The sequence below is a fragment of the Phocoena sinus genome, chromosome 6 (genome assembly GCF_008692025.1).
Source record: "Phocoena sinus isolate mPhoSin1 chromosome 6, mPhoSin1.pri, whole genome shotgun sequence".
In the NCBI taxonomy this organism is placed as follows: domain Eukaryota; kingdom Metazoa; phylum Chordata; class Mammalia; order Artiodactyla; family Phocoenidae; genus Phocoena; species Phocoena sinus.
In genome coordinates this window covers 4,005,417-4,022,148 of record NC_045768.1, presented here as the reverse complement: position 1 = coordinate 4,022,148, position 16,732 = coordinate 4,005,417, and the positions used below count along the sequence as shown (strand labels likewise).

Sequence of the window (16,732 nt, the reverse complement as noted above, 5' to 3'; positions counted from 1 at the left end):
TTTGCAGCCAGGGATACAAAGAACTAAATATGCCACAGAAAGGCACAGTTTCCTCAAATGTTGACCTTCAGCCAAGGCACGGCTCGTAGGCTGTATGTGTCCATATGACAATGTTGGGGGACCATCTACTCTAAGTGAACAGGAGATGGGACTGAACTGGAGTGATTTACAGTTGAAAAGGGCCTTTTCCTCCGAGTCTAAGAAATCACTGCTTCCGAGGAACAAAGTACATCTACTCTGCTTATGTATGGTTCTATCAACAAACCTGAATCATCCCACCTCACTATGAAGAGAGACAGCTAAATAGATTCGCGGAGCTGTCTTATGCTTGATCTAAGAAATAACACATTTCGAGGAAGCATTTACATTTTAATAAACCAACGATGACTTTCATCAGAAACACGTTTAAAGGAGAAGTGGGAAGAAGTGAAGAAGTTGGCAAACACCAAGAAGTCGGAAGGCTGCAGAGACAAAGTTCCGGGCGTTCAGACAGAGGCGAAGCGGCCCGGGGCACCTGTCTCTAGCCCTGCTAAATGAAGCTGTCAGGGCGAGCTCCACGCGCTGGGGGTATGGGGGCGGGCGGCGATTTTTTTTGCGATGGCCCTTGCTGCTGAAAGCCTCCGCCTGCCCTCCTGAATCTTCTCTGTAATTCATCAGCCATCCCAGCAGCCCGCCGCCTGGTGCTCAGGCTCTTAGGCACCAAACAGGCACACACGTCTTCCTCCTTTTTCTGGTATTTAGACGTGTACCTTTTGTATTCCAAGAATCTTCAAGTCTGCCTCTTTCCGTGGCATGCTTTTTAATCAGTTCTTATTAGACTTAGTTTTTGTTATTAAGTCAAAGAAACAGTTTCTATATAGATCCCCAACATACAGCCCTTCCTCAAACAGAAATCAGCACGTGTAGCGCACGGCAGTATCGCAGTGACAGATCTGATCATCTCTAGGGTTGACTACGTCTCACCGGTGAAGCAGCCAGTGGTCCAGGACCAGGCACTTCAATAGGTGAACTTTCAGGGCAGAAACCAGTGAGGCTGGACTCCTACAGAACTCTCTGCCCCTTAACTGAATGTTCTTACACCCCCTGTAGGAACATTCTTACAGCACGTAAGACCCAAATCTCTTCCTTGCGGTATTTCCCAGTCTTCGTCCTTCTGAACTTCCTCCCCGAGTCTCTGGCATCACTGAGTTCTCTCCTGACTGTGAACCTTGTGAATTTCCCATGAATGCTGTGGGCTCTTTTTCCAGAAAAGATCATCAAAAGGGAGGACTGTCTTTTTTTTTTTTTTTAATAAATAAATAAATTTATTTTTGGCTGCATTGGGTCTTCGCCGCCGCGCACGGGCTTTCTCTAGTTGCGGCGAGCGGGGGCTACTCTTCATTGTGGTGCATGGGCTTCTCGCTGCGGTGGCTTCTCTTGTTGCGGAGCAAAGGCTCTAGGCGCACGGGCTCAGTAGTTGCGGCGCGTGGGCTCAGTCGTTGTGGCTCGCGGGCTCTAGAGCGCAGGCTCAGTAGCTGTGATACACGGGCTTAGTTGCTCCGCAGCATGTGGGATCTTCCCAGACCAGGGCTCAAACCTGTGTCCCCTGCACTGGCAGGCGGATTCTTAACCACTGTGCCACCAGGGAAGTCCCAAGGGCTGTCCTTTTTTTTTTTTTTTTTTTTTTTTTTGCGTTATGCGGGCCTCTCACTGTTGTGGCCTCTCCCATCGCGGAGCACAGGCTCCAGACGCGCAGGCTCAGCGGCCCAGCCGCTCCACATGTGGGATCCTCCCGGACCGGGGCACAAACCCGCGTCCCCTGCATCGGCAGGCAGACTCTCAACCACCGCGCCACCAGGGAAGCCCAGGGCTGTCCTTTTTATACCTTTAAAATATACCCAGCTCACCAATGATTCGTGTTGGTGCTAATTATTATTTTCCCTTTTTCAATTTCAGGCTTACATTTGAACCTTCCATAGCAATCAACTGGAAGGCATTTATTCGAGAACAATGATGAGAGGGAGAGAGGCAGAGGCATCTGTGCTGACAACTCTGTGCTGACCATCACCCTTTGACTGCGGAACCGTCTGCACCCGTTTCTCCAAGGAGATCACATCACAGTGAACGAGCACAGGAGGCCAACCACAGAGAGCTGCTGACGGGGAGGAACGGGAGAACGTGAACTTGTGGGTCTAGAACGGAAGGAGGAGGGAGCCATGGAGGCAGAGAGAGGCTGCCAAGGTGCAGTGAGTCCCTCCTCTTGTGGGACAACACACCTCTGAGAGTACCTTCCACACATACACGAATCGCCGGGACAGAGGGAAAAAGCTATGGCGCTGGGACAGGTTTTCATTTCGACCCCCCTGTATTTCTGGAGTGTAACTGCCTGATCGGGTGCCGCCTAGACTCGGAAAGGGCCGCAGTAAGAAGTCTGACGCGGCCTCCAGCCCCCGGGAACTCAGAATCCAGCTGGAGATGGAGCTCCTGGTGAAACGCTGACTGATCTACATGAGATTTTCTCTCACAAGAGGAGACGTGCACGTCTTCCTGAAACAAACAAAAACCACTCCTTCAACTGACAAGCTGTATCAAGATGAGAGAATTACGTGAGAGGAAAACCCACACCATCTCCACTTCTGCCCTCTTGAATTCATCGGGAGCGGGTCCTCGCCTTCCCCGACACTGAGGGGTGTGAAGCACATTTTCTGAGAAAGCTTCATTCCACGAACGGTCACACCAGCAATCTCGGAAGAGTGTTGAAGTCTGACTGGGGACAGGGGAAGTCACCGAGTGGCTTCTGAGCAGCTGGGCCACTCCCGTGCCCGGCGTGTACCGTGCCACCACCTTGGGCATCACACAGCTCTTCCTGTGCCTCCAAAAACATTCTATGCATCACTGTGCTTTCTCTGAGCAGAAGAAATTCGTGAAAGTAGATCAGTGTGAAAAACCGCATGCCTTTAGAAGCCCATTTTTAGAGCCTGTTACTTTAGATTTTATGGAAAACATGACTAAACAAACTCATTTCTGTGGCCCAGGTGGATGCTCTCTGCTTTCATCACAATCACCCCCGGCCAGCTCGAGCCACTGTCCTCTGTCTTTGCTTTCTTTGTCTTTCCTCGGGGAGATCGGGGTTCGATGGAAGCCCCTGGCGAAGGTTCCATGCTGCTGAGCCCCGTGGAGTCCCCGACCCAGGGCTGGAACTGGGGGCTTGACGCTGGGGGGTGTGAGAGGCTGCCATCTGACTGGGTGCACACGAGACAGCAGCTGGACAGCCTTGGCCACAAACATGTGGTACATGATTCACCTGCCCCTCATGGTTTCTTCCCTCGTTTTCCTTTCCTGGGGGAGGGCGAGTTGTGTAAAGAATCAAAAGCATTATGTTTTTCCAACTTTAAAGGTCCTAAGCGTTAATTAATTGCAAGAAACAAAAAGGGTGACGAAGAGAGATCTTTGAGAAGCTGGCTGGGCGGGTGGCGCACACTGATTTCACAGCAGGAGCGACGCCAACACAGACTCTACCTGAAAGAGAGAGCGCAACAGATCGTTCTACGCCTTGGAATGGCAACGCAATGAAAACTGTCATGTGCTGATGGCGTTAAGGGTTTCAGTCTTTGCCACTGGCTATTCTGGGACACACTGAGGGATCACAAGGGTTAATGGCTCCTCGTCAGCTTACAAGGCCCATCCACTGTAAGAGGCGACAGAAAATTAATTAGGTGAGATCAGCTGAAACCCCGTGTTTCTGACTCACTTGATTTTGTGAGAAGCCAACGAGTTGACATATTCTGCCTCCGAAGGAGCCAAAATGAGCAGGCTGCTCCCATGGCAGCCAATCCGGGCGGTTCTCCCAATCCGGTGGATGTATTCAGCAGGTGAAGACGGAGCGTTGTACTAAAAAGGGTAACAAAAATGAAGGCATTCGCAGATCAAGGGACTGCCATTAATTGGAAGTGCAATACCCCTCACCTGCCTCCAGGTATCCCAAGAATTAAATCCTGGTGCTATGGTTACCCTACCACAATCACAAGGAGAAGTCACTCAACCCTGAAACTCCTGGCTTCATTGGAAATAACAAGGCTCCGACACGCCAACAGGAACAGTGGCCAAGTTTCAGATAAACGAGACGTCTTCTCGTCCCAGTATCTCCTATTTAATTTCACTTCTCCACAGGTCTCTTCATTTTCCTATTTGCATCTTTTCACTGAGGTGACTGGGCAAGGTGAGAATGCAGGCAGGTGGGCGCAAACTCGCGCAGGATGGCCGCACGGCCTTGGCCTGCTTCCTCAGTAGACAGGGCAGTGGGGCTGAGGCCACAAAAGACGCTGCACAGGGTACGGAGAATCAGGTCTCCACCGCCTCGCTGCAGGCCACCCAGTCCCAACGGAGCAGAGCTGCAGGCCAGTTGAGAGGCACGTTCCCCTTCCTGCAGGGAAACGCCTCCACTCCCACGGACAGTGTTCCTGACCCGGCAAAAGGGCCAAGGCTCTAACTCAGCAGAACGGATGCTCTCTATGGCAATAACGTCATCATCGTCAACACCAACTGTCCCTGTACTCGTTCTGCCCTTTTCTTCTTTGCTGCTACATGCATCAAAGACCAGAGGGCCAAGAATATGATGGGAGGCCAGGCGTGTTAAACTAATCAATACCCACAATTATAAGAAGGCTCTCAATGATCAACTACATGTGCCTGGCCTCCTGCACATTAAAATCATCCTCGCCTTCCTATTTCACATCTGCCCCACGGACAGCAGGAAAGAAGACACAATGCCTCTAGTCGCAAAGTCATCATGTGCTGTGAGCAGAGATTCCTAGCCAGTGACAGGCATGCAATTCCACTAAAATGTGAATAAACCGTGACTCACGTAAACAGGGCCCTGTCCCCTGGCCCCCGTACAGAAGGGCTTAAAAATACCACTCTGCAGACTAAGGAAAAGAAAAAAAAAAAAACTAAAGCCACTAGACTAGCGCTAACACCTCTACCCTCTGGCAAAGCATCTAAGGCTAGAGGTATGTGTAAGATGCTGTCAGGGCCTTAATTGCCCCCTGCAGGTCAATGTGCATGGACACAGCTCTCAGGACAGCTGAGCCATCGCCTTCTGGACACGATGAGGCCTCCCAGGGGCCCAGGTAATTCCTGTTATTTTCAGCTTGCTGAAAACTCTGTGTGTGACACACATTAGTCTGTGAGCAGGGGAGCCTGCCCCTCCCTCCCACGGCTGTACCGTCTACAGGCTGTGCTGTCGTGGTCAGGTGGGCTGGGTTAAGGAAAGATGCCAGGAGAACTGTGCAGATCGGGCTGGTTGCTGCCTGGTGACCAGGACAACACCCAAGAGGGTGATGATAATTATTCTACTTAAAGCCAATGCACCTACTCACGATCACACATTCTGGCCTCAAGCTCGCACCTTAACAACTTAAATGCATTACCTGGACAATCCACGTGACTTGAGGGAGATCTAAGCCCCGAGCCGCAACATCCTTCAAAACAGAAAAGAATATGGCTTAGGACAGAGTTTCTCAACCTTTTTGGGGTCATGGATACATCTGATGATCTAATGCAAACTCTGAGCGCTCACCCCCCCAGGAATGTGGACAACTGCAGGAACCCACTGACGTCCACCTGTGGGTAAAATTCCAATTTAGAGGCTAGTTCTATAGAACCCGGAGGTGAGGCAGCCACAGCCCACTTCACTAGAAGAACATCACCTGCATGTAGGCCTGAGAACTAAGTCATTATCAGACAGTCATCAACCAGGCAGACAAAAAGTATAAAAGCAATGGAGATTTTTTTTTCTCTTCTCTTCAGCTGGTCGCCATCTCAGGAGCAAAGACTCTGCTCTCTGGTTTCTGGCCATTCTGGCAGAGAGACCAGAAACTGGGAACCTTCCAGTCTTTGGCAATAAAGGTACACCTGGCATTCACCTCCAAGCACAAGCCACACCAAGAGTAGCCCCAGCCAACAGGTACTGAGCGCTCACTACACACCAGACAGGGTGGAGAGCATTTTACCTGCGTCATCTTGACTCACTGTCAAAATAACACCTCAGGGGCTTCCCTGGTGGCGCAGTGGTTGAGAGTCCGCCTGCCGATGCAGGGGACGCGGGTTCGTGCCCCGGTCCGGGAAGATCCCACATGCTGCGGAGCGGCTGGGCCCGTGAGCCATGGCCGTTGAGCCTGCGCGTCCCAAGCCTGTGCTCCGCAACGGGAGAGGCCACAGCAGTGAGAGGCCCACATACCACAAAAAATAAATAAATAAATAAAAATAACGCCTCAGACAACTATTACTCCCATTTGATAGACAGGAAACCAAGATTCAGAGAGATTAAGTAACTTGTCCAGAGACACACAGCTAAGAAGCAGAGCTAGCCCCGAAATCCAGGTCTGCTTTACTTTTCCAAGACCATATCACAGTATATGGTTCCACTATCAAAAAAGATGCTGTGTCCCTCATATGCTGCTGGTGGGAAAGCAAAATAATACAACCCCCTATGGTGGGGAATTTGGTAAATATCCAGCAAAACTACATACGCACTTGCCCTTTGACCCTGAGCAATCTCCCAGCAATCCATCCCTGGCAAAAATTTAAAATCATCTATGCACAAGGCTATTCATTTCAGCACTATTTATTTATTTTTTTAAACATCTTTATTGGGGTATAATTGCTTTACAATGGTGTGTTAGTTTCCGCTTTAAAACAAAGTGAATCAGTTATACGTATACATATGTTCCCATATCTCTTCCCTCTTGCGTCTCCCTCCCTCCCACCCTCCCTACCCCACCCATCTAGGTGGTCACAAACCACCGAGTTCAGCACTATTTATAATTGCAGGTCTGGTAATAACCCCAATGTGTAGCAGGAGACGGGTTGAATAAAACACGGCAATACCTACCCCGTAGGACGGCGTTTTACACAGCTACAAAAGGAATGGAGGTTCCTATGTACTGATGTGGAGAATATCTAGGCTATGTTTTGAGCGTGAAGAGTATGCGTTTGTGTAAGAAATGGGGGGAATGCAAATATATCTGCTCATATTTGAAAAAGAAATAATGGAGGGAAAAACCCCAAAGCTTATAAAAAAAATAGTGACCTATACGGGAAGGAAGAGAATGGGGGGAGGGGATGAGGATGGAAGCTGGACTTCCTTTAATGGGCCCTTATAATTCTGACCCTGAGACCACGTGTCAACATAATTAAAAATTAAAAAGTAAGGGCTTCCCTGGTGGCGCAGTGGTTGAGCGTCCGCCTGCCGATGCAGGGGACACGGGTTCGTGCCCCGGTCCGGGAAGATCCCACATGCCGCGGAGCGGCTGGGTGCATGAGCCATGCCCGCTGGGCCTGCGCGTCCGGAGCCTGTGCTCCGCAACAGGAGAGGCCACAGCAGTGAGAGGCCCGCGTACCGCAATAAAAAAAAAAAAGTAAGATAACCAGCTGTCATGCAGTAGGAAAGATAGAATATCACCTCTGACATATTCTTGCCAAAACAAAAACAAAACCCTAACAATGGAATCTAACAAGTGCCTAGACCTACTGCAGGGCAACGGGGACAAGGTAAACAGCACCACAGGGACGCAATGTGGAGTGTCCCGAAGGACAAATGGTCTTTCTTCCACCAAAAAATCCAGGAAGAAGGAGAGGGTAACAAAAACAGAAGACATTAAGTAGACAGAGGGATTAATGGATAAATGCACAGATGGATCAATATGCAGAGAACCAACACCTGGAAGGAGGTTCACCAAAACTGTCAACTGTGGTTATCTCGAGGTAAGGGGATTTGGGGCAATTTTTACTTTTCTCTTCACAGTTTCCTGCGTTGTTTGCTTTGTTTTTCTTTTGACGACGAATGCATATTACTCCCCCCTCCCCACAACCCTGCATTTTTATTTAGAAAAATTTAAACCTACAGAAAAGCTGGAAGAATAGTACGGTGAGCACTTGTCAGTCCTTCATCTTGATTCACCAATTGCTAAACACTGGCACAGCCGCTTTTTCCCTCTCTGTACACATGTGCTTTTCTCAACCATCTGAAAGGAACTTGCAAGTATCATGACATTTTGCCCCTAAATACTTCAGCACATGTCTTCTAAGTAAAAGGACATTCTTCTACAGAAATCACAATACCACCACCACACCTAAGAACTTCACACGAAATAAGTTTATTTTGTAACAATCAGTCCACGTTCAAATTTCACCGCTTGTACCTAAGACGATTTTTATAGTTGTTTTCCTTTCTTAACCCAGGACTGAAGCCTAGATCATTGCATTCTATTTTTATTATAGCCCTCTAGACTTCCTTAACGTAGAACTGCATCCCCACCCTTAACATTTACTTCTTTTTATTTATTTTTTGGATAACAATCCTTTTTCGAAGAGTCCAGGTGTCTTGAGGAACATCCCAGAATCTGGACTTTTCTGTCTCCTCACAGTAAGATTCAGGGGGAGCGTTCTGGCAGAACGACATCAGGGTGGGGTGTATCGCCCAGCACGTGACCTCAGGATACAGGCAGGGTGTCTGTCCTGTGCTGGGGACGCTGTGCTCGGTCACTGGAGCAGGTGGCATCCACCATCTCACTCCCTTGTGACGGTACCTTTCTCCTTTGCGATGAGTGAGTAACCTCAGGAGGGAAACTTTGAGACTGTTTCCCAGAACATTTTGCCCAGTGGTTTTAGTATCATTTGATGCCACTTGTCTGTATCAGTTGTTACCCTGATGTCTACAAAATGATGGCTTTCTAAGCCTATCGTTCCTTCCATTTCTATAACTGGCATTCTTCTGTAAAGGACGGCTCTTCCTCCTCTCTCCTCGCTTTTCAGTATCACTAAGAATTTATAGGTTTTTTAAAAAAATAATAATCCTGGGCTTCCCTGGTGGCGCAGTGGTTGAGAGTCCACCTGCCGATGCAGGGGACACGGGTTCGTGCCCCGGTCCGGGAAGATCCTGCATGCCGCAGAGCGGCTGGGCCCGTGAGCCACGGCCGCTGAGCCTGCGCGTCCGGAGCCTGTGCTCCACAACGGGAGAGGCCACAGCAGTGAGAGGCCCGTGTACCACACACAAAAAAATAAATTAAAAAAAAATAACAATCCTATGCAAAGTTCTGTAAGAAGCACATTAAAACAATCGCACCCTCATCCTCCAGGGTCAGAGGCAGGATTCAAGGAAGACACTGTCCCACCGTCATCTAAGTCACCCAGAAGACCACTGCAGGCAGGTCAGGGCTGGTCTGCCTTCGCTCTGATTAAATCCCACCTGGGATTTGTGGGTCTCCTTTGAATGGTGGCCAGAGGCTGCATTTATAAATGTTAAGTAGACATTCCATGTATTAGAAGTGTGTCAACCACCCAGGAAGTGTTTTCTGACAGCTCCCAGATGCCCTGAAAGCTGAAGGCGGACGTTCCAGAGCCGATGCCTTTGAGAACACAATTTAGAGCGTTCTCTGCACTAACCACAGTCACTGTCTTTAGAAAAACGGACGGGTTCTTAAATCTGCGAAGCTCTTGTTAAGAAATGACTTACTTCATTTAAGTGCTCTGCACGGGGAGAGGTACACAATGGGCTGTCTGAGATTTACAGATAAGCTTTGTAAAAAATTTAATGCTCGTCGGTTTAGTAAATCCAACTAAGAAACACAGATGAATCTCAAAACTAGCATACGGTGTTAGGAAAGCCACTCCGGGTACAAACACGCTGAGACAGTGAGTTAGGAGGCACGGCAGCCCCCGCCATCAGGACTGCTCACGGTTCTTTCCTACTCGGGCTGGGCAATCGGCTCAGGAGGCCAGGCTGACAACCTTCCCACCGCCCACTACTTCTGGTGTTGGGGTGGGGGCACCTCACAGCCAGCCACTGCTCGGACTTCACCAGCCATTTCCTTAAGCACTTCTTTACAGTCTCAGCCGAGGCTACTCTGGGAGTAGATCAATCTTGCCTGTGCAGGAACAGGGAGAACCGGACTCTAGGACCACTTTAGCAGCCACCAATCCGGGCAAGTCACCTCTGCTTTTTCTGAGCCTCAGAAAATGGCTACAATTTACTTATCTCCCGAGGATGCTGTGAAGATCCAATGAGACAGTGGATGTGCAAAGTGTGTTGAGAATCGTAAATTTGAGTGTTCCAGTTCGCGATGAAATAAGAGCTAGACGGAGGCAATGAGGTGGGGATTTAAAAGCCTCTCGGCTCTCTTCCCCCCTCACACCCCATCCACCCGACCCGGGCAGAGGACCACAGAGGAAGGGGACATGGCTCCATCTTCCTGGATGCTGTCAGCCAGCAGCACCAGAGCCACAGGAAACTGACCTGCACAAGACTCAGGAAAGCCTTCGGTTCTCCGCCCACCCTTAGAACTTAGATCCAACCCAACTGTATTCCTTTAACCTAATTAGGGCGAAAGAATCGCTAAAGTCAATTCTGAAAGACACTCACCAGTCAGGCCTTCAAGTCCGCGGGCCTGACAATTGGCCGCCTCCATGAGACCAAGGGGTACAGATGGAAGGCAGCTTGCTCAGGTGCCAGCCTGTCAGTTGGATTAAAATGACTCATTTATTTACCCGAGAACCTCACAAAGTGCTTTTACTAACAGGGAGAGGGGGCCTGCGGCTCTCCGAGCAAGGGACGCAGCAAATTTGCCTCTGCTGCCTTCCCGTCCTGCCAAAGTCATTACTGCGGCGTGTGGAAAGCCATCAGCGGGGCACAGGCCCCCGTCGTCCGGGTGACAGATTGGGCTGCGTAATCAGAGGGGGAAGGAGACAGCGCAGAAGCTGTCAGAGGCGCGAGATCTTGGCTGGAGCCGCCAAAAAGCTGGCAGCATGAGTTAGCGTAACTGAGTCAATAGCCAACCATCTCCAAATGGTCTTGCCATTAACGCGAATGAAATACGAGCGGAAAAGGTAAACTTCGCCTAAAAAGCATGCCCCAGAGGAAACCGAGAAAGTCTCCATTTCTTCAGGGGTGCTGAAGGGACATTCTTGGGATGCTTACAGCCCCCCTCCTTTGTCTCCTGGCCGCCTGGCACAGTGAAATTTCCCAGGAGGAGAGGAAATTAAGAACCGCACAGACCTAACGGAGTGTTTCGAGCAAAAAAAAAAAAAAAAAAAAGAGAGAGAGAGAGAGAGAGAGAGAGAAAAGGTGGCGGACAGCAGCACAGGTGCTTTAGGTATCTTCTGAAAAAGGAGGCATGTGTGGACAAGCACAAAGCATTCCAAGGGATACTCAGCCAGCGGATGCAGGTGGAGCCGGAAGTGCCTCTCCTCGCTGGGAAAAGGCCAAGGCACTGGGTACGTACACCCAGGAACAACCAGGGAGGGCCACGCATCAGCCCTAAAACTAGAGGGAGCTTGGAAACACCACATTCCAGTCACTTGGTGGGGTTTCTCCTTCCCAACCCCTCAACTTAACAGTGGTATTGAAAAAACCTCTGGCTTAGGGTGAGTGCTTCGCTATAAGCCGGAGGAGATATTCTGCTTCTTTGGATTTCTTAACTCCATTGAGGAAAGTGGGCTTTGAACTTCCAGATGACTCCTTCCTGCTAATACCTGCTCCCTCCTTAACTTGGGTTCTTCTTAGATCCAGTTTTCTAGAAGACACAAACTTACATTTCAAATACGTAAGGACTTCTCTTTCCCAGACTGGTCTCTCCTCCCTGACCATTTTCTCACCTCTGCCCAGACTCTGGACTCATCGCGGTCACACGTGTACTGAGAACCCACATTATACAGCCATGTACCAGGTCCCGCAAGACTGCGTGAAGTTAAGAAGATCCTTGCTTTTAAGATGTTTAAGATGAAAGGAAACACAGACACACACACACAGACACACACACACACACACACACACACACAGAGACACACCTTTAACTTTCTTCACAATAGAAAAGATATAAGGAGGAAAATGGGGTCGAGGGAGGGACTTTCTAGAAGTAAAGGAAACAGCAGAACTGTGAGCCTTTGTGTGGTTACACCACAATTCCCAACTTCTCACACAAGACAGTCAGTCTTCTGGCCTCATTAAAATGATCTCAGGATGATAAATCAAAATGGCAAAAGATACGGTACAAAGGGGGAAAGTCCCCACGCAACCATTCACAAGTGCTTCCCCTTTATCCAAAGAAGCGAGTCCGCCATCCGCCTTGTCCTGCTGTGGCCCCGCTGCTCATTAACACCCAGGAGGTTCCCGGAGAGCTTTCAGAGCCCGGCAAGTAACAGGCTGCTGAAAAGGACGCAGTGACAACATCTCCCCAACCCAGGCCCCACCTATCACAGCCAAAGCATCTCAGACACCCCAAGTTTCCACCTATAGCAAACAAACACAGCAGAAGTAGAAGGAAGACTGGGCAGGAAAGAAGAACTTCTCCCCACTGGGGAATCTGGGTTTGTACCCTGGCTTAGAAATGGAGAGGCATGAGCTCCCACCCAGCTCTTTTCCAGTCATTTCCTAAAGCAGAAGAAAGAAAAGATGAGACTGGCTGAGGCTCTGCATGCTGGACGTGGCCTGGGCGAGCGAGAGAACATGCACCAAGGGGCTTACAGAAATCAGATTATGGCAAGCGAGAGCCTGCTTTCCACGTGGCACGCGGGCCTGGCAGGGGGTAGAGGTGCCAAGCCAATGGTGCTCCTCAGCTAGCTGACATCACCTGCCCGCAGGCAGCAGCCAACAGGACAAGGAAAAGCATCGTGTGCTTCTGACCCCACCGAGAATCACATTTCAGAAAATGACCTTTTCTTCCGGAGAGCTACTAAAAAAAACCCCAAAACAAAACAAACAACTGAACTTCAAATACCTGGAGTTTCCTTTGAGACTCAGAGCTCACCCATGTCTGTGAGAAACAGGACAGCATTTGCACACTAGGAGACTCAAGAATTTCCCACCAGGGACAAATCCAGCATCTCAAGGGTCAAAAATAAAGCATTTTGTTCTGGTCCTAATTCCAACACACAGGTTCCTACTGCCTTCTGTTGTTTTTTTTTTTTTTTTGTCGGTACGCGGGCCTCTCACTGTTGTGGCCTCTCCCGCTGCGGAGCACAGGCTCCGGACGCGCAGGCTCAGCGGCCATGGCTCACGGGCCCAGCCGCTCTGCGGCATGTGGGACCTTCCCGGACCGGGCACGAACCCGTGTCCCCTGCGTCGGCAGGCGGACTCTCAACCACTGCGCCACCAGGGAAGCCCTGCCTTCTGTTTCAATACAGATGATCTGTAACATTCACTCTTCAGATAACACCATATATGTGAAAAAGTAAACTTATTCCCAGTGAGCACTTTTTTTTTCATGTCACAAGCAATTCTTTATTGGAATGTTTGAGAGAATCCCATAGGTAAAACTAAATTCTTTATTTTATTTTATTTTTTACAAAGAAGTTTTTAAAATTTTATTTATTCATTTTCTTTAAAGATTTATTATTATTATTATTTTTTTTTTCAGTATGTAGGCTTCTCACTGCTGTTGGCCTCTCCCGTTGCAGAGCACAGGCTCCGGACGCACAGGCTCAGCTGCCATGGCTCACAGGCCCAGCCGCTCTGCGGCATGTGGGATCTTCTCGGACCGGGCCACGAACCTGTGTCCCCTGCATCGGCAGGCGGACTCCCAACCACTGCGCCACCAGGGAAGCCCTATTATTATTATTTTTTTAAATTTATTTTGGCTGCATCAGGTCTTAGTTGCAGCACACGGGCTCTTCGTTGTGGTGGGCAGGCTTCTCTCTAGTTGTGGCGTGAGGATTTTCTCTTCTCTAGTTGTGCTGCGCGGGCTCCAGGGCACGTGGGCTCTGCAGTTTGCAGAACGCGGGCTGTCGTCCAGGCACACGAGCTCAGTAGTTGCGGCGCACGGGCTTAGCTTCCCCGCGGCGTGTGGGATCTTAGTTCCCCGACCAGGGATCGAACCCGCGTCCCCTGCATTGTAAGGCGGATTCTTTACTACCGGACCACCAGGGAATTCCTATTTTATTTATTTATTATTTTTTTATTTCTTATGGAAGTATAGTTGATTTACAATGTTGTGTTAGTTTCTGGTGTACAGCAAAGTGATTCAGTTTATATATGTATATATATATACATGTGTATCTATACATACACACATTTTTTTTTTAATTTACTTATTTATTTTTGGCTGTGTTGGGGCTTTGTTGCTGCTTGCGGGCTTTTTCTAGTTGCGGCGAGCGGGGGTTACTCTTCGTTGCGGTGCGCGGGCTTCTCGTTGCAGTGGCTTCTCTTGTTGCGGAGCATGGGCTCTAGGCATGTGGGCTTCAGTAGTTGTGGCTCGCGAGCTCTACAGTGCAGGCTCAGTAGTTGTGGCGCACGGGCTTAGTTGCTCCACGGCATGTGGGATCTTCCCGGACAAGGGCTCGAACCCACGTCCCCTGCATTGGCAGGCAGACTCTTTTTTTTTTTTTTTTTTTTTTGGCAGGCAGATTCTTAACCACTGCGCCACCAGGGAAGCCCCATATTCTTTTTCATATTCTTTTCCATTTTGGTTTATTATAGGAAACTGAATATAGTCCCTTGTGCTATACAGTAGGACCTTGTTGTTTACCTGTTTTATATATAGTAGTTTGTATCTGCTAATCCCAAACTCCTAATTTATCCCTCCCCCATTCCCTTTCCCCTTTGGTAACCGTAAGTTTGTTTTATACGTGTGTGAGTCTGTTTCTGTTTTGTAAACAAGTTCATTGTATCACGTTTTAGATTCCACACATAGGTGATATCCTGTATTTGTCTTTCTCTGTGTGGCTTACTTCACTTAGTATGATCATCTCTAGGTCCATCCATGTCACTGCAAATGGCATTATTTCGTTCTTTGCTGTGGCTGAGTGGTATTCCCCAATGAGCGAGCATATTAACCTCAGCCTCAGTCTTTAGAAAAAGGCACGTATCAGTGATTCTCAGCATGGAGGTTCTTGAGCCCCAGCTGTCCACCTACTTAACCCACAAACACCGGGCGCCTGCCGCTCTGTGCTGGACGCTGGGGTGGGAAACACAGTCCCTGTCCTCGTGAGCTTGCGGTCTGGCGGGAAGACACCTAGACCAGTTGTGAGGAGCATCCTAAAGAAATGCAGGGCCCACTGGGAGTGCCTCGTGGGGAAGAACTGGGGCTTCTGTTTCCTGAAAAACCGCCACTGAAGCTGAGGCCTACGAAGGAGTTAGTTTAAGTCAGCGTGGTGTGTCCCAGGCCGAGGGAGCTCATGTACCAGGGCCCCAAGGCCAGAAAAAGTAAGAATGACACATTCAATTGAAAGAGGGCCCTGTTTGGCTGAGGGACAGGCAGCAAGAGGGAAAGTGGAGACAGAGGAAACAGGAAGGGGTCAGGCTCCAGAAGTGTCAACGGACAGAGGATTTTTGACAGAGTTCTTTATCAAGTAGATTACTTGGACTCATCTTCGCTTTAGACCAGGCAAGTGAAGACAGTTTTAGAGCAAACACAAGCATCTGACTTGATGGGCTTCATAAAGAGAAGGGCTACTTGGTCAGACTCAGATCTCCTTCTGAGGCACGCATTCCAGGAGCAACTGCTCTCAGATCTGAAGGACCAGAGCCGGCGGGACCACTGTCTGCCACACACACGTGAGAATCCGCAGGTCACCGGGCAGGCCGTCTTGCAGATGACCATGCATATATACGCACACGAGAAACAAAGCTGCACTCGCTCACAAACTCTCCATTTAGAAAGAAAACAATCTCCATTACCTTTCAAACTAAATACAGAACAGGAGTTCCTTAAAAAGTAATTGTATTAAACGAGGCCTAGACAGGCATTCAAGTAGCTAAACGTCGCTGCTTCTACCTAGCCCTTGTTCACAGGATTAATACTAACTTGATGGTATAATTTCATTACCGTATATATAGGGATTTCTCAAATAACCAGCTGGGGATTAAGTGACATCTTCCAAGATGGCACCAACAGGGAAGGCATTTTAATCTTGGGAGCCAGCAGCAACTCTGGTGAAGTGAGTCCCCAGAGAAGCAGGGACGTTGAAGGTGTGAGTTTTCGATCTCCAAAGATCACAAGAGACGTGCACGACAAAGGTCACCGCGGCGCTGGAGGAGGTGGCTACCCACGACTGCAAAGACTGAGGCCGAGTGAGCGGCCCTGAAAACTGCAGGGCAGATGACAGCTCTGGACACCAGCACATAGACTCTGTCCAAGCGCATCTACTCTCCTTTAAGAGAAGGTGAGCAGAGGCAAGCAGAGTGATTTTGTTGTGAAAAGACTTTCTCAGCTCTAATTACTCCCGATAGCTGTAATTTACAAGTTCTTGGTGGAGAGAAATCGCCAAGATTCACACGTTTTCAGACAACAGCTGCCACTATTAGTGAGCAAATCGCCAAGTCTTCCGCGCGGTGGCAGCCCGCTATCTGCGGCAGTAAGGTGGCAAACCAGGAGTGCAGAGAGACCAGCCACACCAAGAGGCCCCCGGAATTCCTGTTCCCTGTCGGGGGGGCCCGGTGACCCCAAGGCAAATCGTCAGGAGACGAAAACCTGCCACCACCATCACAACAACTGTCAACCTTCCCACGGAGCGCAGAATGATACATACCGTGCAAAGAAGAACCCCCGTTTTGGAATGTGAGAATTCTTGAAACACTGCTGTTCTTTCCTGCAAAAACAAGGAAAAATAGGGCCTTTATAACTCTGAGATCGAGTCCAGCAAGGTAGGCTTAGATTCTCATAACTCTCCCAATTTTCTACTGCTGTAACTATTTTTAGGCACAGAGAGAGAGGTTTTGCCAAGGAAGAGGAAGAAGTGGATTCGGAAGAAGTGGATTCTT

General features: G+C 49.2%; 1 protein-coding gene across 1 annotated transcript in view; it reads right to left on the bottom strand.

Annotated features, from left to right (window-relative positions):
- Positions 1-16,732, bottom strand: part of DDX31 (DEAD-box helicase 31) — a 74,343-nt gene that overhangs the window by 32,009 nt on the left and 25,602 nt on the right. Inside the window, 3 exon segments of the mRNA XM_032635072.1 lie at positions 3,731-3,870; positions 5,409-5,459; positions 16,501-16,560. Of these exon segments, the coding sequence (XP_032490963.1) occupies positions 3,731-3,870; positions 5,409-5,459; positions 16,501-16,560 (251 nt within the window).